The 23,088-nt window shown below is 41.1% G+C and overlaps 1 protein-coding gene across 1 annotated transcript in view; it reads right to left on the reverse strand.

The window, feature by feature from the left end:
- Nucleotides 1–5,195: 5,195 nt before the first annotated feature.
- KDR (kinase insert domain receptor) overlaps nt 5,196–23,088 on the reverse strand; it is a 47,175-nt gene continuing 29,282 nt past the window's right edge. The window contains exons 19-30 of the mRNA XM_031664458.1: nt 22,948–23,061; nt 22,275–22,363; nt 21,503–21,656; nt 19,312–19,409; nt 16,634–16,756; nt 16,369–16,480; nt 16,049–16,148; nt 15,538–15,643; nt 14,272–14,423; nt 9,214–9,313; nt 8,635–8,720; nt 5,196–6,888 (exon numbers count right to left, since the gene is read on the reverse strand). Coding sequence (XP_031520318.1) covers nt 6,666–6,888; nt 8,635–8,720; nt 9,214–9,313; nt 14,272–14,423; nt 15,538–15,643; nt 16,049–16,148; nt 16,369–16,480; nt 16,634–16,756; nt 19,312–19,409; nt 21,503–21,656; nt 22,275–22,363; nt 22,948–23,061 — 1,457 coding nt within the window. The 3' untranslated portion in view covers nt 5,196–6,665. The remainder of the gene's footprint in view (nt 6,889–8,634; nt 8,721–9,213; nt 9,314–14,271; nt 14,424–15,537; nt 15,644–16,048; nt 16,149–16,368; nt 16,481–16,633; nt 16,757–19,311; nt 19,410–21,502; nt 21,657–22,274; nt 22,364–22,947; nt 23,062–23,088) is intronic.

A 23,088-nucleotide genomic window follows, 5' to 3' on the forward strand; every position in this document is an offset into this window, starting at 1 on the left:
TGGGTTTTTCCCATGAGCTCCCTGACTCTAAAGTCAGCTTAGGTGCCTCCATGGTAAATCTATGCATTCCGATACCTAAAGAGGTTCCTGAACTCAGATCTTTACGTAAGAATGACTAAATAAAGAATAACTGAGCCAATAGTGAGAACTATGCTCGATTCATCAAAGTAAGACCATAAAGATACGTAGACTGTTCTGGAATAAGAGTGGCCTTCCTCCTCTCTGTGGTTTTGCTGATAACCCTTAACCCATGAACCTAAGGAAATAAGTTTGACCACTGCCTAATAAGTTGTCTGGCACATAGTAAATCCTTAACAAACACTTGTGGAAATCATTAATGAGACTCTTTTTGTGCATCCTACTCTGGCCTACCCACCTGGTCTGCACTGTGATACCTACATCTTGCTTGGGGTCTCAATTACTTAAATGAGTTCATATTAATCAGTTTTGTAAAAGAATGTCTGACACATTTAATCATGTTATAGATGCAATTAAATATAAGCGAATAAATATATATACATTAAATATTACTCACTGAAAGTTTAGTATTAAGGGCTGAATCTGAACGTGACACTTGGTTTCTATGGAAGGCCTTGCTTTTCCCCACTATGCGTTTTGGGATGTCTGCCAGTTTTCTTGTTAACCTGGGGAGTGACTGTGAGATATTGCTGTTCACTTCTGTCTGGCTTGAGTTCTCTGCCTTCTATCTGGGTTTTCATTCCAGTTATGTTCTCTCTGTGGCAATGAATGGAATGTTTTCAATCCCCTTTGTCAGGATAAGTTATTTCAGCTTAAAGAGATCTCCCATGCAAAGCACCAGAATCTCGTTAAACCTCTCCTGGTAACGTTTGTTCAGAGGGCTCCTGGTGAGTCATTCCATGCCTGGATCCTGTGAGCTGCACATAGACCCAGAGTCAGACATTGTGAAAGTATCTTTAACTGGAAGAACTCAACCCACAAAATGATCTTTCTACAAATACGTGTGTTTTCTAACTAAAATCTGAAATCATGAAAAATGTAGGAAACAAGCTAGTTTGGCATTATTGCAAGTATAGGTCCTGCATCATGTGATTAAGAAAGGATAATTTTATGAGTCAGTGAGCCTTGATGGCATGCATTTCTTTGTTCTTATTGTGCTAAAGGAAAATAACGGGTTAATTTCCAGAGATATAGCTAAAAGGAAATGTGGCCACAAGTGTCTAGCTGTTCATGTCCCTGCCCATTAATTTTCTTTAGAGATAATCAAAGCTTTTGTATACATTTACACTGAACAGTAAATATATAATGAAATTTTTTTTGAATCGCTGTCTTTCCTGAATTTATTCCCTCAAAATATTATTTTGTGAAGAAAGGAAAAGATAAACAGGGCAATAAAGGAAACAAACTTGGAGCAAAAACCACTTTCTTATTGTTTTTCTACTGCAATGTCTAAAAGTTGACAGCTTCAAACAATTAAGGTATGAGGGTCCTCCATCACCAGTTTTTGGTAAGTACACTGATTATATGTTCTAAAGTGCTTGGCATGAACAACAGGTGAGTATAAAGTAAAAAATTAAGCCACATATTTTCTTTTCATGTTTTTATTTTTAAACAAAAAAAATTCAATAAAGTGCTGAATTTAATATCTTGGAGGCATTAAGTAATTACAGGAAAGTCATATGTGTGTTATAAAGCAAATAAAATCTACGGTGCAATTTGATGTCTTCTCAGTAACATTGACTTGATATCAACCACAGTTTACTGTAAACCTTGTCTTATCAGTAGTTTTCATTAGAATACTTTTTCCTAACTCAGATAATTCCCTCCTTATCTCTGAGTTAGACCTCTCCTGGGGCCAGTGTGTTCTACTACCAGAACTTCAGGTCAACTTGACTGTTAATTTCTCTCTGGGTTACTCCTCCCAGATTCTGCCACTTTTCTCCATTTCAATCAAAAGACAGAGTAAACCATATTTTACCATTTTAATTTCTTTAACACCTAAGAGCAGTCTGTAACTTTTCCGAGAGTTAAACTTAAATTTGCTTTCACAAAAACACTACAGATTTTTACTTATGCGTAAACCCTTAAATGGAAGAGATTCATTTAGAAAATGCAATCTTATAAAAATGTGTTAGAACCCCCTCTGAGCTGTGTTCACTCCATACCCAAGAATACATGGACTTGCCCAGTGCCCTTAAGGGAAAGGCCCATGCAAATGAGGAAAGATGTATATGAACAGCTATTTTTTTCAAAGACTTTAGCTTTCTGGGTTTGCCTGCATTTTATCATCTGCTAATAAATATCTGAGTCAAAGGTAGAAAGAAAGACATGCTGGGGGTACAGGAAAATTGGGTTAAGTCAGCAACTAGAAAGTTGTGGGTTGTGGTTTTTTGCTTTTCTTCCTTCCTTTTACTGAAGAGGGCAAAGGAATGTTCATTGATAGGAAAACCTAATCTGGGGTAATGAACTGAAACCCTCCCATAGCTCTCACCTCTCCTGCTGGGGTTGGGGGTGCAGAGAAGAAGGTGAGTGGAAAGAGAAATGGAAGGTGAGGAGACAAGAGGGTTTGAAGGGAGGGAGAAGGACAGAAGTGGATCAAGGGAGCGAAGGAGAGAGGGCAGGAGCCAGAGGGAGAAACAGTAGCCTCACCTAAAACACATCAAAAGCCTCCAGGGAAAGCTTTGAAAATAAGACCCTGCAGGAAGCACTTTTAGAAACCACAGATTTTTTTCTTCAATACAGGGGCAAATGAGGAGAAAAAAAAAATGCTAAGAACAAGAGGCATGGAAGACAGAAAAGAGAGGAAGAAGGCCAAACCTCACCTCCTAATCATTCTGCCTGAGGTGCTGAAAGCATTTCTTAATAAAGTGTGAAGTTTCAGCTAAATCCAAATTTCTGGCATTGGAAGCAATGCCAGGAGCCACTTATGAAAAAGAAAATCTTCTCTTTTTCTTAAAGTGAAGAAAACCCTGGGTTTTCGTACAAGATCTTCTCCATCCCAAATAACCTAGACTCTTCCACTCATTTACTGAAAGAGACTGTAACAACAGTAACAGATGAGGAACTCTCTGCAAGGACAGCCTGACCCACAGTTTACCGATGTCCTTCAGGAGACCCTAATGTTCTCATCCTCGATCTGGAAGTGCCATCCCCAAGAACACACAACAGCAACAGCCCCACCCTTCATAACATAGCTGTGCAGAATATCTCAGTAACATGATCGTTCTGAACCATGATACAATAGGGTTGTTGCCAACCATGGGGAAAACAGAGATATTTAATAAACGGTGCTGCCATGATTGATAATCTGCTTGAAAAAAAGAATAAAGTTAGACTGCTATTTCCCTTTGCTCCATATATGAAAATAATCCCAAATGGATTTAAATGCAATAAAAGAAGAAAATTTAGAATTGGAGGTTATTTTGGAATTGGGAAGACCTTCCTTAATAAAATTTTTTTAAACCTAGGAGCCATTTTTTAAAAACAGAGAGAGGCATATTTGATTAGACAAACATTTCAAAATCTTGTATTAAAAAAATCACAAAAATTTGGTCAGGCGCGGTGGCTCACGCCTGTAATCCCAGCACTTTGAGAGGCCAAGGCAGGCGGATCACGAGGTCAGGAGATCGAGACCATCCTGGCCAATATAGGGAAACCCCGTCTCTACTAAAAATACAAAATATTAGCCGGGCACGGTGGCAAATGCCTGTAGTCCCAGCTACTCCAGAGGCTGAGGCAGGACAATGGCGTGAATCGGGAGGTGGAGCTTGCAATGAGCCGCGATAGCGCCACTGCACTCCAGCCTGGATGACAGAGTGAGACTCCGTCTAAAAAAAAAAAAAAAAAAAATCACAAAAATAAGGTCACTTATTTGGGCCAATAATTTATTAAATAACTCCTCCTACTGAAGTCGGGTAATAGTCATTCATTCAAAATGGCAATAATGGATCTTATGTTCTAACTCTGTGAGTGCAGTGTAGAATATTGTTAGAGACTGTAAATCTGGTCCATGCCTCCCTGCACTGCCATGGGTCTGATCACCTGTCTCTGGGTCTTTCACCCTGAGTTTCATGACTGGCTATTCTAACAGATATGAAGTGCACATATCTCTGTTTTAACAATCTCAAAAGTGCTCAGAATATAAAATGAAAAAGTGTGGGAGTGTGTGTGTGTGTAGGGGTGTGTGTGGGAGTGTGGGTGTGGAGGTGTGTGGGGGTGGTGTGTGAGTGTGTGGGGGTGGAGTGTGGTGGATGTGTGTGGGAATGTCTGTGGGGTGGGTGTGTGTGGGGTAGTGTGTGTGCAATGCGTGGGGGTGTGATTGTGGGAGGGTGGATTGTGTGGGGTGTGTGTGTGTGGGGTGTGGGTGTGAGTGTGTGGTGTGTGGGTGTGAGTGTGGGGGGTTGGATGTGTGGGTGTATGTATGGAGGGTGTGGGTGGGTGGGTATGTGGAGGGGTATGTGTGTAGAGGTGTCGTGTGTAGGTGGAGTGTAGGTGTGTGTTGGTAAGGTGTGTGTATGTGTGTGGAGGATGTATGTGGGTGTGTGTGTTCAGGTGTGTGTAGGTGTGTGTGTGTTGAGGTGGGTGTGTATGGGGTGTAATGGGTGTTGGTATTGGGTGTGTGTGTGTTTGGTGGGTGTGTAGATTATTGTGGGGGTGAGGTGTGAGGGGGGTAGATTTGTGGTGGGAGTTGGGTGTGTCAGTATATAAAAGTCCTAAAGAAATGTAAATTATTAGAAATTATATACTTAGTGATAAATTGTATCTATGTGTATATGCATGTGTGAATTATTTGTGATGAAGAAGAGGGAAGGAGCAGTTAAACTTTAAACCAGACATACTTATCCTCAAAATAGTTGTGGTGATATTATACCCTCATACTTTGTACTACAAATACATTTACTGGTTTGTAAAATATATAACCAGGTTATGAAAATATCCCTTATAAGAAGAGTAAGAAAACCAGTAAAAATGTAAAACAACCGCATGGAAAATATGTCTGATTGCTTCTTCTCCATTTTATTTTATTTTTACCTTTTTTCTTTAAGATGGAATCTGACCATGTTGACCAGACTGGTCTTGAACTCCTGAGCTCAAGCGATCCTCCCACCTTGGCCTCCCAAAGTGTTGGGTTTTTAGGTGTGAGCCACTGTGCCCGGCCACCCCTCCTCCAGTTTAGAAATGATGGGTACGGTAATGCAACCTTGCAAAGGGATTCCTTCAAGTTTTTCAATGTTTTTTAATAAAATGACATCGATTGCTGAAAGCATTATGACCTTTGTTATGCTACATAATACTGATACAAAATGTGAATAGTACAAAGTTCATTATATATAATATAAGGCTTTAATATATTACATTTGTTTCTACATAAACAGACTATAAATATATGTGCCATAGCATGTCTTATAGTCATTGTTCCCAGCATTTCACACTATGGTACCAAACAAAAAACACATTTTCTTTTTTGAATAAAAGGACAGAAGAAGGGCAAAAATCAGTAGAAATAGCTCTATATGTTAAAAGTCTAAACAATACAATAGATGTTATAATTTGGGCTATAAAGTAATTTTGAAGTCTGGCTAATAATCATTCAGAGAGTGAACAAACTCTCTGGAGTTTGTTTACTGGAGTGTAGAGGTTTACTGGAGTGTAGAGGCCAAATAACTAAAATCCTGATGGGTTGTGGGGTGACAGTGGGTTGGGGACGGGGGGAAGAACAAAAGGGTAAAATTCTTCCTGAAGCTTTGACACTACACACAGCTTGACATTGAACCTCCCGCCTTCAGTCTCAGACATATCACATCAGGATAGATATGAGGGTATTCATCCAGAAGAAAGCAGAAGCTGGTTTGTGCAGTCAGAACTCTTCAACACGGCAGGGAGCCTTGAGCTGAATGTCCTTACTTTGTGGTGCCTGAGAGACAAGGAGCCAGAGCTGCATAATTTCCTTCCTGGGGCTTGGCCAGGAGACACGTAAGGGTCTGGAAGGAACTCTCATTAGGAGTCGGAAACAGCACAAGGAACTCTCCTTCAGCCCAACTGCGAAGAACACGCAACCTTCTAAAACCAGAAACCCCATCTGAAGCCTTTACATTTCAGAACAGACCCCATGCCCACCTCCACCGGAGCCAACACAATGCATTTGCAGGCTCCAGTACTCTCTCAAAGCGAGCTAATGTTAGTCTTCCTTTCTGTCAATCTGAATTCCACACTTAAGGCTTGGCTTGGGACCGACGTCCTAAACAAAGCCTCTTGGATAGACTGAGCCCTGCGAATCCTTCCCATCTGCAACACCCCAAACACTTACATTGCCTGGTTTTTCTTCTAGTTTTACAGAAGTGTCAACTCCCCAGGTACTGCTACTTCTTTGAGGATGGGGCCATTTCTTGAACGTCTTTGTTCTAACCCATGGTGAGACCCGCAGTAGGCGCATGATAAATGCTTTTTAAATGAATGAAAAAGAGGATCAGGTTAACACTGGGAGAATACACAGACACATTCTTGGGTCACAAGCCTCTTCCAGGATATGCCTAGAAGACTAGCTCCCTGCAGTCCGAGGTCCTTTTTTTGTTGTTGAAATGAAAATCAAATGCGGCTACTTCCTGCTGGTGGAAAGAACAACACTTGAAAATCTGAGCAGCACCTCTTATGTGATGTCCAGGAGTTGGGGGCGTGGGTGCTTCCTTTTAAACAGGAGGGGAGCTCAATGTGGTCCCCGAGTCAGGCTGGAGAATCTGGGCTGTGCTGCCGGTTTGCACTCCGATCTCTATCAGCTTTAAAAGTTCTGCTTCCTCACTGGAGTACACAGTGGTGTCTGTGTCGTCGGAGTGATATCCGGACTGGTAGCCACTTGTCTGGTTTGAGCCCTCAGATGCCACAGACTCCCTGCTTTTGCTGGGCACCATTCCACTGTGGAAGAAATGGCAAGCAAATGAGTTGGCGGAGAGAAGACAGTTCTTTTGCTGACCCCAGCCCCCTGTCTCTCCCAGTTGTTAATCAGCATATCAGGTTTACAGGGACAAGGTCTATTTTCAGGTACTCGCATGAATTAGTAGTTGCAGATAAATCCTCTTATTCAGGTCCAAGTCTTTCAAGCCTCAAATGAGATGAAAGGCAGTTCTCCCGAGTTATGCAAAGGCCCCAACCGATGGAACATGTTTATGGCCTTGCAGATTGACAAGTTTGTATACAATGACAGGCGCAAAGGGCCACTTGCATGATATTCAAGGAAACTGGGATGTTCTGAAATTTCACTTGTGCTTTTTCCATTGTGGCAATTTGGGAACTACGGGGCATGTGTGTGGTGGTAATAAAGTTCTTGAGCAACTTTAAACTTTAGTAACTTGAAGCGTGTGTGCAGTCAAGCCAGATATGTCAAACGCTGCTTTTTACTCATCAAAACCACATTCCTTGGAAGGACTGAGGACCCCAGTCACTCAGCAGCAACTAGAAAATATTTTCAATGGCATGGAATCCTGACAGATGGTAATCATGTCAAAGCCTAGAAATGTAGGCTGTGTTGATCTAAAATTTCAGGATTTACATTTTCACAAACCATTCTAAGGTGTTTTTTCCCGGTAATAGGTGTTTTACCCAATTTCTTCATGTTAAAACTGCAAAAAGGAATTTTAGTAACTCGTGTTTATACATAGTTTAAAAGTTACTTCAAATAATGAGAAATACAATTTTTTCTTTCAATTCAACCCCAACAAAACTAATGTAGGTGTCTTAAGCAATGGCATGGCGCGCTGCACATGATACTTGCCGAATAAACATTTTTTTAATTAATGAATGAAACATACCATTGACTTTCACAACTTTTTACCTTGGACCTTAAAGAAAACAATAAAATAGCACAATGGCACCTTTTAATGTGGTGGGTTTTCTTTTGTTTGTTTTCTTTTTGGTATGAGCATTATTCAAAAACCCATGAGTATTCCCATTTTATATAAAAGTTAGATAATAAGCAGATCAAAACCTCCTCTATTCTTGCCTTTAGGTAAGAACACTCTAGCAAATAAACTCCAGCAAATACATAACTACACTTATCCTATTATTCTTAAAAATATAGATTTTCAATTACTTGGTATGTTAAGAGAACATACACGTATTCAAGACAACTACAAATTCCTACTGAACCATAGAGTGGAGATTATATTTAAAACTCATTTTAATACTTTTCCCACAACGAAATACTTACGAATTCAGACAATAATATTTAAATGTCTCAAACAAATAGATATTGGCTTATTTATATATCATACTTCTTAAGCACAGAGGCACCCATTTGTATACAGACTTAAAAATTCTTCAGAGTCCACAAAGATTGCAATCATATTGACAGCTTTAGGGATCACATCCAATCACCTTTTTCATTTAGCCATTACTGACTACAGTAACTATACTCAGAAATTCCCTAGTATTCATGAATTCTCATAAAAATTGACCAAATTCTCTAATTTATTTCAGATTATTTTTAGATTTGTCACTTAATTTTATCATGTGGTTTGTTTCCTTCTTTATTTGTTAAATTGATGTTAATTTCTCCAAACAACAAAGACCCCATAGGGAAAATTCTGCACTTATATTGAAAGTCCTAAGTTGCTTCCAAAAATTCCTATTGAAATTTGTCTTTTTAATGTGGCTGAGTCTTACCTAAAAGATGGAGCTAATTTGGTTCTGTCTTCCAAAGTTTTCAGCTCTTCTGAGGCAAGAACCATACCACTGTCCGTCTGGTTGTCCTTTTTCAGAGACAATGAGATGGCACAGTTAATTGAGCATATAAAATGACCAACTATTTAATTAAGGTGATTTCTCAACCCATCTGTCATGACTATCAAATAAGGTCCTGTGGAAGAACATAAAGGTATAATAGCCACAAATTGTCCAAGCTACAAAAGGAAGCAACTGCTTCCTATGAGTAGACACAGGCCAGGGAGAAGAGAAAATGTTCACATCAGCAGCTGAGAATGCCTGTTACCATCGCTTTCTTCACCATGACACTACTGCACTTTAGTGAAATTGGTCAGAAAGCTACATTGTCTTGAACCTTGGACCAAGGACTTTACTTATGTAAAAAACAGAGTTCCATCTCCATAATGACCCCATGATACACACACTCGAGGGCAGCCTTCTAATGAGGCTCCAAGACTTTAATGCTTAGGCTAATATTTATCTAACCAGTGTTTCATCCTTTGTATTATTTCTAAGACTATTTTTAAAAGATGTACTTACATCTGGGATTACTTTTACTTCTGGTTCTTCTAATGGGATGTCTTCAAATGTTTTTACACTCACAGGCCGGCTCTTTCGCTTACTGTTCTGCAGATACTGACTGCAAAAGAACAAATATTTATATTTTAGTGGTGGTATATTTGACTGCAGATACCACAAGTGATACCTAAGTTCATTATCTTTCAACCACAAACTTAATAGCAACCTTCAAAACATCCTTTAGAAAAACAAAACAAAATAAAAATCTTTCTCTGCTAGCACACATGGAAGGCTTAATTTCCTGAGAAAGTCCATTTAAAAGTATAATATAACTGAGGAGTCTCGATGAGCCTGTTCTTTTGAACCCTACTTCTGAGGTCCAGTCCTGGACCAAAGACAACAATAGCAGAGGGAGTTATCAAGTGCCTTCTGCTTGGCTTCCTGATTGCATGGGATTCCTCCATCGAGCTCTGGATATATTACCGAGTGTTTCACATCTGTCTGGCCATCTCCCGGGAAATTTTTTCTGGATAATGCTCACAGAGCAACCATTCAATGAAAGATAGGCAGAGGAATCATCTGAAGGTCTCCTTAAAGGATACTGAACCCAGCAGTGATTTGAAGACAACCTCTTCCTTTTCTGTGTAACAGAGGCTTAGTGTGCAAAGGGAAGGTGGACTGAGTCTCACTGTCCCCTCATTTTTGCCCCCAGAGTTGCTGTCTCAGGAAAGAGCAGTGGTTTGAGAGTAACAAGATATTTTGCCTATTTCAGAATCTACCACTGACTGCAGAAACTTGAGAAAGTCATGAATATTTCCGTGACCCTCTTTTCCCATCTGTAAGATGTGTTGGCAGTAGCACTCCCTCCCTAGCTCACGGAGATGTTGAAAAAATGAATGACATGGAGAATGTTGGGCTTATTGTTCTTAGGAAGAATAATGCTCTCTCAAACAAAGCTCATTTTTCTCCTTTGACTTCCAAAGCTTCCTTCACGAGTCCAAATAATAAGACTTTTCGAACAACAGATCCTCTCCTTCTTGGGAAGGCTCCTTCCCGGCCATGTGGCTTTGGGTGAGTCTAGTTGATGCTATCAAAATCACTTACAGCCCAAGTGAGGGAAGGGAAGTCCTACTCACTGGGAGGACCCAACGAGACAGAAAATACACTCTTCATTCCTATACCAGCCTACTTCCCACTACAAGCAGCCTTCTGGAACATGCTGCATAGACCTTGGGCCACAGGAGAAGAATGGAAATTAAATCTCTCTCCCCTACCCCAAGAGGCTGGTTCCTCCCTGTACAGAGAGGAGAGAATGAGATTTACAGGTGACACCCTCACTCAGGAAACTCCACAAGTTAGAGGATATGATACACAGGGTGCGATCGGAGGCTACTTTCTTGTAAGTCCAACCCCTAAAAGTAATGGTTGTCAAAAACTACTGGTACCATAGTCAATCATTCCTGCATTCACTTGTTCAGGAAGCCCTCACTGATAATCTGCCACATGCCTGGCACTGTGCCAGATGCTGTCTAAGCAGCATTTCATGACGTGTTCACCACGGTACCACTCTAGGGGTGAGTATTACTATCCCAGCTTTTCAGATGAGGAAACCAAGGCATAGAAAGGTCAAGGAACTTATCCAAAATCACATAACTGGAATGTTTGGATTATTATTTTGAGGGCAATGAGGAGCCACTGAAGGATTTTAAGCATGGAATTGACAAGATCAGATGTGCCCTTTAGAGAATTGACTGTGGATTGAAAAGAATAAGACTAGAGGCGTAAGACCCATGAGAAAAATACTGCACTTCCTCAGGAGAAAGAAAGGCAGCTTGGCTAGAAAAATGGAATGCCCATGAGGTTTGGAGACATGGGTTCATTCTAGAGATATCTAGGGGATAGAATCAACTAGGGTTGGCAAGTTTGGAAAATAATTTAGCTGCCTTAGAAAGGACAGCTCCTTAAATTCTTAATCCAGTAATTTTTTAAATGGCATGATCCTTTCATGATTGACAAAGCATTTCCACAGATCATGGTGCATCTGTTCCTCCTAAAACGGAGAAATAGGTCTTTTAATTATTTCCCCTTTAGAGATGAGGGAGCCAAGAATTAGGGAGAAAATGGCTAATAAAGCGTAGAACTGGGACTCAAACTTAGGCCTTCAGACACCAAAGCCCATGTGAAATTTTTGTTTTTGTTTTACTCTACTCCATACAGACTCCCTTGGAAGAGTATCAGGAGGGAAAAGAAAGAAGAAAACAGCAGACACAATTGTTCAAGCCGTTATTAAGCACCCAGTATGTGAACGGTGCTGTTCTCTTGTCATGCATGCACTGATCACGCAGTAGCAGGGTCAGGGGTGTAAGTATGGGATATGAAACAGACAAAAAGTGCAGAAAGGACAGTCCCACTTCAAGCAGTCTAATGGTAGAGCCAAATTCAGGAATACCTAGCTAGCAGGCTATCCCAAGCATCAATCTACAAGAGCCATTTAATCATCACTAACAATTAACCAAAATGAAGAAAATGGTATGCACCAAAACCTTTCTCTAAGAAAGTACTACAAAGAAATTTTTGATAAGCTGCTTGATGTGGGAGGTGAAACTCCCAGAGAAAATGACAGCGATTGCAGATGGTCCCCAAACTGCCCTCAAAGAAAGACGAGTCCAGTGAGTATGTGCTTTCTTGCAGGAAGCATGCAAACTTGAGGCCAGAACTGATCCACAGGGGAAATTAGAGGCAAAGCTAAGTCTAGACATGAGTGGTCCCTCTCTAAATAAATGCTAAGTAAATATTTTTCAAATGGTTTAAAGGGGCCACAAATCATGAGGCTAGCTCCCACAGTGATGTCTCTGTCCGGCTCTATTTATAATGCAATAGGATTGAAAATTAGAAGGAGAAAGACTGCTCAGCTTTTGTACTTGGCCAGAAATGCATAAGAGGATGGAACAAGCCCCCTGAGAAGTACCCCAGCCTCAACTCATTCTCCCCAGAGAAACAGAACCCCAGGAGAGCAACAGAATGAAGCATGCCATGTGCAAATGCCTCTATCTGCTTCTCTTCGAAACCAGATGACTAAAATGTGACCATGAGTTTTATTTTATAAAAAGGAAAAAAGGTGGAGGAGGTTGAGAGGAGATGCAGACAAAAGACTCCAATTTTCATTTTATTTTTTAAATTGTGGTAGGATAAAAGAGAAACTGGACTGGAAAAACCAATTCAAAAATCACAGACAGAAAATAGGAGCCAGGCCTGTGCTGGGAGAGTGGTGTCACATTGGTCCACGCTTCTGGGGATAAATGTTAGCAGCCCTTTTATATATCCAGCATCGTATTTGGTGCTTCCATTACACAAACATGATTTCTTCTCCTTCTCAGCACCATATGCAAAGCACCCGGCGAGCCAGGAGGCTGCTAACTCGGAGCATCACTTTACTTGGTCACAGAAAACACAGGGAATATAGTTCATGATCAAATGGCTTTCCGATAAAGGGGGAGGCAATAATGGTGTGTGGGGAACAACTGTCACACTAAAAGGCTGGCTGAACTTGAACTGGAAATGTGTAAACACAGGAGTGGAACTGTAGTCTCATTTCATTACTGTTTCTCTCTGAGGGCCCTCCTTGGCATGGGAGGAAACAACATGGACTCAGGTGTCAGAGGAACTGGATTCATCTCAAGGATGTGATTTTAAGCAGCTCACTTAATAGGTATCTTTTACTGAGAGCTTTCAAGGGTCAGGTGCTTGGAAATAGATTATATCTTACAACTCTCAAAACAGCCATTTTCCAACAGCACCACTGACCTTGTGTCATTTCACAGATAAAGAAACTGAGGCAGAGGGTAGATGATTTGCCCCCAAGTTTCACAGTTGCTACAAGGCAGACTTGGGGGTCCTACTCAGTTTTATCTGACTCTAATACCTGATCTTTAGCCACAAGTTTGTACTGCCCTCAGGTAACAGAACTGAGCCTTGCATTCAATCATACATCAAAAAAAAAAGATCATTGTTTCTACCTTGCCTGACTCTGAGTGTTATGATGTTGGCAACATCTGATAATATATGGCAAAGTTCTTTAAAAATATGCCTAACGCTTTTGACTTCGGTGGAACAGTCAGCTCACTTGCTGGCTTCTAAGCTTTCTTCCTTCCAATCAGTGTTTCTGCTGCCCTGCACAACTCTAGGAGGCAAACTGTCCACCAGTTTCTCCTTAGCATCCCTGCCATGTGGCAACCTGGCCATGCTCTGGACATGAGAGAGCTCCCTGCCCCTCCCTGCAGCCCGGGCACACTCTGGCTGGCAGGCTGGACCCATGCTGTCAGGGATTCCATTAAAGCAGGAAAACATCCAAAGGGGTTGGGAAAGAAACAAAGCAAAGTGAAGTAGTCCCAGCCTTAGTAAAGGGCAATTTTAATATCATATTGTAGAAAACCACACCAACTCTTTCCTTATGCACAGGTGCTGGGAGAGAGAAAAAAGAAAGCTGCCTTCAGAACCCCTCTGCAAACCAGGAAAGGACTGCAGTGCATGTGTTTTAAATAAGCCCAGACTTCCCACTATGCAAATAAAATACTGAAAATCAGACGTGGGAGGGGCTCCTGAGATGCAGCATCCAGTCTAATTCAGGACACAGACCCATGGCATTCTGTATCCTTGCCAGAGAGCCATAAGTGTGTTCTCATGCATGCACAGAACTCTTCCTTTCTGAATCTCTCCTAAGCCATTTAATTCACATTAATAAAAGCATACATGGGGATAATTTAAATGCAGATGTCTTTGTAAAACTGGTCTCTTTATTCCGGAGATTAGCAAACTGTGGCATTCCAGCTATTGCAGCTGCAGGGCTTGGAATTCTTAAAGGCAATGCTGTGGCAGCAGCGTGGGCTACAGATGGGAGGAAGCACACCTACCCAGGCCGTCTTCTAGGAGCATTCCCCATGATGTTAACCTCAGGGCTAAGGTTATGTGGAAGTAGGATGCAGCAGCCTTAGACATGGTCTTCCTTCCACTTCCAATCCCCCTCCCCGAGATGGCCTTGAAGTTACCCTCCCCCAGGGGATGTTAGGCCATATACTGTACCTGATTCCTGCTGTGTTGTCATAATGGAATTTGGGGTCACATACTTCCTCCTCCTCCATACAGGAAACAGGTGAGGTAGGCAGAGAGAGTCCAGAATCCTCTTCCATGCTCAAAGTCTCTGATATCGGAAGAACAATATAGTCTTTGCCGTCCTGAAACAATAAACACAGAAGACTGTTGTTATGGCTTCAGTTCTTCAAGTGCCTTTTCATTAAAAACAAAGGGCACAGGGGCTTCTTGGCTACATAGGGCATGTGGCTTTCATATCTGAACACAGAACTTTAAGACAACATTACAAATCATGTGTCAGAAACAAAAAGCCGTTGAAATGGAAGGTATATTAAAGGAGAGAACTAAAAACGAGATGGGTAAGGAGCCCACAGGGAAGTGCAGTTACAAAGAAGAGAAAGCAGGCTGTGGTCACAGAGGTAACAACAGAACACACGGAGCTACATAGAACAAAAAAATTACTCCTTCACAGAGCCCTAACCGCACGAGCCAAGCCCTTCAAAGGGCATGGCATCCAGTTTTAGCTACCACATTTCAAGGCAATGGAAAAACTGATGACAGTCTAAAGAAAAGCAATAAATGGATACGAAAATGGGTCTTTTGAGAAAAGGTTGCACAACTTAATATTATTGCATCAAGAAAAAGAAATAAATGACTATTTGATATCTGTAAATGTTTGGAAGGTTTATTGATAAAAATAGAGCTGACCTATTGTCCCCTAGTTGTTCAAAAGAAAAGAAAGAGGAAATTCGCTTCCATTGTAGTAAGAAGCATTGACTGGAGATTAAATAACATTCCAACAGTAAAGACTACAACTCTAAAATCTTCCAGTGGAAGTTATAAGAACCTGGGATGATACCAAGACAGAAACCATCTCTTTTGCATAGCTTAGATGTATTTTCGCCTGCAGAATTTACTAAAAATTTCTTGAAATTTCTTCCATTGTTGATCTTCTGTGGATCAACCAGATTTTTTGTTTGTTTGTTTTAGCTTTAGAAGAGCATTTGAAGATATAACAAAAAGATAAGTAGGTAGAAATCAGAGTGGTCCGCTCCCAGGTCATAAATTAGAATCTTATCTGCCTAAAAGGGTAATTGCAGCTTTTAGAAAAGCATTATTGCTCAGATGTAGAAGAATACAGTAGATTATTCAATGGCTGAGAGGATGGCATGGTAGCCATGAGACAGTTCAGGCAGTAGGGAAGTCCTTGACATCTAAGTACTCTTTGTAGGCGCTTCTTGGATGGAGGTGACGAACCTGCTGAGCATTAGCTTGCAAGAGATTTCCCAAATGTTCCACCAACTCTGAAAACGTGGGTCTCTGACTGGGCTCCCCGTGCCAGCAGTCCAGCATGGTCTGGTACCTAGAGAAGCAAAGCACTGATTTCATTAAATGCCTCTTTCTCCCTGAATGATGAAAATAAGCACTTAAATGAGTACACATTTATAAAGAGCCCACGAGTCGAGATGCTAAATAGGGATACAAAACTGTGTAAGACACAGAGTCCCATACTCCCGAGGCTCAATGTGTATAAAAAACAAAACACTTAAAGCAACATCTAATAAAAACTAACTGGTTGCTTTGAATAATAAAGTACTATCTTTTCAAAAAGTGATAACTCCATGCTTGAAATTATCAAGAAAGGCCCCAAAGTAAAAGCAGGACACTAACTGGGCAATGAAGAAAGTCTATATAATGGAAAGTCTTCCAGGCAAGGAGAATTTGCGAGCAAAGAAAGAGAACAGAGGAACACTTCTTAAAGTCTTACATTTCTGGTGTAGTATAATCGGGGGCCCTCATTCTAGTTCCTTCTTTCAATCGCCTACAAAATTCTTCATCAATCTTTACCCCAGGATATGGAGAAGCACCTAGAATAAAACAGGGAGGAGACCTTCTTTAATTTGATTTTCTCTTATAGAAAACCCTGCGCCTGAATCTTGCATATCCTCATCACCTACGTATCTTTTTTTTTTTTTTCCAAAGCTTCCTAGAAGTTTCGCCTGATAGACGTGAAGTACAAGAGAGGAAAAGACAACTTTTGTCTTCCTCTTTGGAGTCTGGATGGAAGGACAAAGAGAAATGACTTACCCAAGGAAAATATTTCCCACAGCAACACACCAAAAGACCAGACGTCACTCTGGATTGTGTACACTCTGTCAAAAATTGTTTCTGGGGCCATCCATTTCAAAGGGAGGCGAGCCTACATGGGTAGAAGACAAGGATTCAGAACCCAAATTAGCAAATATCTGAAGAAAAAAACTTCCTTTGTTCCTGAACACAGGTCCTGAAGCTCTCTATGAGGAGTTTTAATTCTGTTACTTAACCAAGCACTGGATTCATGTTTGAAACTTACATCTCCTTTTCTGACATAATCTGGATCTTTATAAATATCCCGGGCCAAGCCAAAGTCACAGATTTTAACCACGTTCTTCTCCGATAAGAGGATATTTCGTGCCGCCAGGTCCCTGTGGATACACTGCAAAGAGAATCGTGTGTGCATTAGGTCTCGGCACAGCTGATCTCTTTCACATCTGTTGTGACCTCATGCATCAAAAAAAATCCCACATCAGAAAGCCAACTGATTAATAAGGACTGGGTTAGTATCTTTTAACAACACTTCAGGAAAAAACTCTGTGAGCTTTGCTGAGACACACATCTGCTCATTCCATAAACAGCCCCAGCCTTTGGAGTTAAATAATTAAGTTCTAATATGATGATGGAATCATAAATAGGCTCCTCTAGGACACAATTGAAAGTGTGTTTCTGGTCACATCCACACATCCCTTTTGCCTGGCCCCATATTTGGTTAAAAACGTGTTATTCTAGGGAGGTCCCAGAATGGGATTTGTTTTTTGAATGAATGCACGGAAATCAGAAACAAGGGGCTCTCATTGGTTTAGTGCTCTTTGTTGGCTTCCCCCTTGCGTATGAGGCTGAAGCCAGACTGGCTCTGATAAACAATTCCCAGTGGGGCTTCCCCTGATTTCAAAGTGCTGGGCTATCATAAATGTCTATTAAGGCAATTTCAGCCTATCACAAGTCAGGTTAGTTCTCTGGTGCATTAATAATACAATGAGATTAATCTTGACTTTCTTTCTCTTCCTTTTAGCCTCTTAGTTTCTCCTTTCTCTGTATCCTGCAAACTTCACCTAACTTCCTACTACTCGGCAGCTTTAGCTCCATGTGATATTTTGTGAGAAAATGAGTCTTGGGGAGCACAAGAAATGAATCAATGGCTTAGAAGAAAACTTTTTTCTTTTTTTTTTTTTGAGAAGGAATCTCACTCTGTCACCTAGACTGGAGTGTGGTGGTGCAATCTCAGCTCACAGCAACCTCCACCTCCCAGGTTCAAGTGATTCTCCTGCCTCTGCCTCCCAAGTAGCTGGGACCACAGGTGTGCCATCACACCCAGCTAATTTTTGGTTTTTTAGTAGAGAAAGGGTTTCACCATGGTGTCCAGGCTGGTCTCAAACTCCTGACCTCAGGTGATCCACTCACCTTGGCCTCCCAAAGTGCTGGAATTACAGGCATGACCCAACATTCCCGGCCAAGGGGAGAATTCTTAACTCATTGGAGGAGTGATCGTGTAAGCCAGGCATTGCTGACCTTCCCACACCTCAAATCTGTATGGCAGTCTCCTCTGAACAAGGCATATTCAGAAGCACATTGTCTAACACAATTGAGCAACACTGGGAATTCCGAAAAACAGACAGTATTTTTTACTTTTCCCCCCAAACAAAAAGTTTCCTTTTTTAACCCAACAACCAAGTAGATTCAAGAAGTCATCTGGTAGATATAAAACAAGTTAAAGGATTCTCACATTCATGTCCATTCTCTTCCTAGTCCCCAAAAGGAACCCTGAGTAAGTGGCAAATTCCAGCCATAAAAAAATAGTAATAATAAATCATAATCTCCAAGCAGTGTAAAGGGCCTTTCTCTTTGGGAAAACCCTATAAGGCCCCAGTTCTCCTCCTTCCCCTTGGGAGAGAGAACACAAGAGCTACCTAGCAGAAACATCAAAGAGCCTGAGGCCTTGAATGCTACGAGAAGCTTTAAACCTCAGGGGAAAACATGGGCGGAAGATTTCGTTCTAATTTAGGAAACACAAAATATATATATACAACTTAAGTCTTTCTTTCTTCATTAGGCTGCACGAATACATTCTGTCAACTGATAGTTCTTCCTGATCTTTAATTTGAAGTACTGCTACTTAATAAAAAATTACACATTTTACCCTTTCCAGGGGAGTCACTGCCACCAGCCTTGCTCCCTGCTTGGTGTTTACAACCTTTGGAATAGTTGTAACTTGTCACGTCCCCACCTCAGCCTTTGTTTGGCCTACTTTTCTAATTTTAGCTCTTTTAATCGCTCTCATCTGAAGCCTGTCCTTCCTCGTTTCTAATTATACTCCTAACAAATACTTTTTGATGGATGTTGATGAATGTAAAATAAATTAAAAATGATTCTCATGCCAAGATATCTGTAGGGCTCAGCCCCTCCCCTTTCCAGGTCATTGCTCAAATGTCAAGTTCTTAGTAAAGCCTTCCTCGTCTACCTTGTTTAAAATGGATGTACACACACAGAGAGAAGCATAAACATACACAAGTGCATTGCTCCTGTATATTCTATAACCCTTTCTTGCTTTATTTCCCCATAACATTTACTCCCATCTAACCTACAACATGTTTTACTTGTTTATATTGCTTATTGTTTGCTCTACCCACTAGAACTATAAACTCCAGGAAGGTGAAGAGCTTTGCCTGATTGTTCACCCCAGTATCCTCAGTGCTCAGAAGACTGCCTCACACTTAGTAGATGCTTGACAAGCCTTTATTATACAGCTTAATTTCATGAACTCCTTAACCACTCTTACTTAGCAGAAACAGAGCCTCCCCAGTAGAGGTCTTCTAAGAGCCGCAGAAGTGGTGAATGAATTACAATCCCAAAAAAGCACCAATGGCTGACACTGGACATCCTATTTCCAAACCTGTGATCTGAAAAGATAGCTGATTTCCCCTCAACCTGTCTTACCTTTCGTGATGCCAAGAACTCCATGCCCTTAGCCACTTGGAAGCTGTAACAGATGAGATGCTCCAAGGTCAGGAAGTCCTTATACAGGTCTTCAGGAGCTGTCCGAAGAGGCAGGAGGATGGAGATTAGTATTTTCATGAATTGGTGTGATTTGTTTCTAAGTTTGCTAGAGTAATAATCTTTTTAAGACTTGGGAGTTAAATTTTCAGGAAATAGAAACAGAGAGTCAATGCTTCTATCTTCTATAAATCTCCTGAATCCCAATATCATTAGCTTCTATCACATCCTTTAGGAACAATACTGGTTTTTCCATTTTAGCCAAATTGAACCAGTAAATCCGGGAGGTAGAATAAGGTAATATTGACCTAGATAATCTGGGAAAGAAAGAGGACATTTCCAAATTTGCCACTTACACTGTTTTTTGTCATGTACCCAGAGGGATAAACAATAGTTTAATATCAAGAACTCTAAAAATAAGACAACAATATTCAGGGTCATTGAATTGCTTCTCTCCAGGATTTGTCCTGGGACAAAGGCCAAAAGTCAAACTATAATCTGCAATAGATAACTAAAAATACTAGAAATATATTTAATTCATTTTCAAACTTTAAAAGTGCTGTAAATACATTAAATCTGGCCTGGGAGGATGTTTTTTCCTGAGAGATAACAGAAACATGGAAAGACACATTTACGTAAATTGGTGTATTTACTTCAGTGCAACTGGTACAAATAAACACTAAGATATTAAATGGGTGTTTCAAAATCATCTCTTTGGTCAGATAAGACTTATGGCTTCTTTCCTGGAGACAAAGACCAGAGTAAACAAAAACTCAGTTGTAGTAATAACCTCATAAGTACTTAAAAGGCTGTGAGCCTTTTTCTCAACAACTCAATCTCTTAGGTTTCTGGCTCACTGGCCACTGTTTCTTGAAAGAGAAAGAGCAGGGTAGAGGCAGCACCACTCGATGTGGGCCCCGCTAAATGAAGCCTAGATCACCTCCCCATGTGCTTCTAGACCAAGTCCCAGCCTCACACTGCCTTCTCAGCTACTAAGGAAAAGGAGTTAAATGCAAATTCTCTCTGTAGCCTCATGTCAAGGGAAATAGAGTGGGCTTCTTTCACTATTCCTCTAGACTTATGCCTCAAGGGGAGCCAGCCTGTCACCCATCTCTATATCCACGACGCTATCTCTGCTCCTTCTGAAGGAGGTAGAAATACAGTGTGTCCTGGAGCCGGCTGAAGTCCTGGAAGTTAGGCTTGGGACCACAGCTCGACCCATAAAGAGCACTAAAATATCACTGAGGCCGGGCGCGGTGGCTCATGCCTATAATCCCAGCACTTTGGGAGGCTGAGGCAGGCAGATCACCTGAGTTCAGGAGTTCGAGACTAGCCTGGCCAACAAGGTGACGCTCCATCTCTACTAAAAATACAAAAAAAAAAAAAAAAAAAATTAGCTGGGTGTGGTGGCAGACACCTGTAATCCCAGCTACTCAGAAGGCTGGGGCACAAGAATCACTTGAACCCAAAAGGCAAAGGTTGCAGTGAGCCAAGATTGCACCGTTGCACTCCAGCCTGGGCAACAGCATGAGACTCCACCTCAAAAAAATAAAAATAAAAGCAAATAAATAAAATATCACTGGAAACATAACTTAAAGGCCAGGATATTTATCAAGACTCCCCTGAGGAATAATGGTTGGAAGGAAGACTTGATAAGCCACTTGGCCTAGGGTAGAAACAACAGATGGCTCCTAAACTGCCTTTGGGATGGTTAGGTATAATGAAAAGAAAGACTTTTGCACAGGTAAAGCATGCAACGTGGGGCAGCTGAGCCACTCTGGGGCTCTCCAGTGCAATGGAGAGGCTACTCAACTACCAGAAAACTTGTAGCCTCTCCCGCTAATAAATGCCGAACCAGTATTTTAGGAACACTGCTGTGGTTGTAACTGACAGCTTATCCCACTTGGACCACCTAGATTTCTCAGGCTAGCCTTGCTTTGCCTCCCGGTCTAGGGCTTCCACACTTCACTTTTGGGGAGACAGAATGGAGGCAGTCTATTATAGAAATTCAGGTCTCTTTCAAATTATGAGGTAGTATTGGACTTTTCCCACGATCAAATTCCTTGTAACACCCTATCACCCTGTCTGCTCCGATGAGAGTATGCCATAGCCTGCAGGAAGCACTGGCTGGTACCTTCCTCTTCTTCTACATCACTGAGGGACTTCTCCTCCACAAATCCAGAGCTGGCTGAGCTCTGGCTACTGGTGATGCTGTCCAAGCGCCGTTTCAGATCCACAGGGATTGCTCCAACATAGTCTTTCCCTTGACGGAATCGTGCCCCTTTGGTCTATAAAAAAGCAAAGGAAAAAACAAACTCCTTGAACACAAAATAAGTCTTTAAAAGTTTACAACCTTTAAAATGTGATAAACGGTGGAGATAACAGAAACTACTAAAAAGCAGACAAGGAGGACATCAATTTCAGGATTATGCAATCTCTGAACTGAAATTTGGTGCAAGTTTTGTGCATAATAGGATTTCTTCCACAAAGCCTAACTCCTTCTTTAGCTTAAAGAGACAAATGCCACTTTGAGTTGCATTCAGACACACTCTCAGCATTAGGGTGCTCTTCACAGAGGGATTTACACTCCAGGGGCCAAATATGGCTAGGGGAGAGACAGAATAACCCAGAGCTGTCCTACCCTTCCCCCTCCCCTTTCCTCGATCATACCTGCCTTCTCCCCCATGTCCACACTCTATAATGGGTCAGTAGATTAAAATCACAAAAATAGAACAGAAACATATGGCCCCCAGAAGGTAAAAGAGGAAGTTATAACAGCCAATAGGTAATATGAGAAGACTCCTCACAAGTTCTTCACAAAATTTCAACTAAAAAATTAACCTGTACCATTTCTAGTTTCCCTTCATTTTATAATGTGGCCAGAGCAGGATTAGGAAATGACATACCTTGTAGGGGACAAATTCATTTCTCTTGCTCCTCAGGTAAGTGGATAGGTTTCCAAACTTGCAGAATTCCACAATCACCATGAGTGGCCCTGCAGGCAGCATGTCCAGGAAGGAAAATGGATATTCACTGGTGTTCCTCACTAAGTGTTTAATACAGTGACGAACCCAAAAACACCTTAGAAGAAGGCTACAACCTTTCATTGGGACAGGAGTGTAGAAATCAGCTGGTCCCAATCCCCTTATATAAACTTGTTTATATTATATATAGCTTTTCTTTTTTCCAGAAGACATTTTCACAAGATTAACCAAAATTTCAAAAGAAAACCCACCCATCTACTTGCTTTTCAATGCAATCACTTGATATCATTCCATTTTGGGGGTAACTACCCTTAAGCTTTCAAGTTTTAGGGAAGTTTACTCTTCTTCTCTGGACATCTGTTACACAAGTAGCAAACTGAATCATAGTGGCATGACATTTCTTAATTCTGAGAAAGTTTTATAATAATTTAATTCTAGTGCCAATTAAACCGCCGTGAAATATATTTATTCCTAGGAATCCGCAAAGTATTTTAAGCTAAGAAAATAAAGTCCATGGGAGTTGACTGCTTTCCCTCAAACACTATCAGAGAGGCGTGTTAAAATTGGATGACCAAAACCATCCACAGTTACTCACCTCCTGGCTTGGTACAGGCACCTAGAAGGTTGACCACATTGAGATGGTGACCAATATGAATGAGGATCTTGAGTTCAGACATGAGGGCTCGATGCTCACTGTGTGTTGCTCCTTCTAAAAATACATTACAAGGAGGGAAAT

This window comes from Papio anubis, chromosome 3 (assembly GCF_008728515.1).
Source record: "Papio anubis isolate 15944 chromosome 3, Panubis1.0, whole genome shotgun sequence".
Classification (NCBI taxonomy): Eukaryota; Metazoa; Chordata; class Mammalia; order Primates; family Cercopithecidae; genus Papio; species Papio anubis.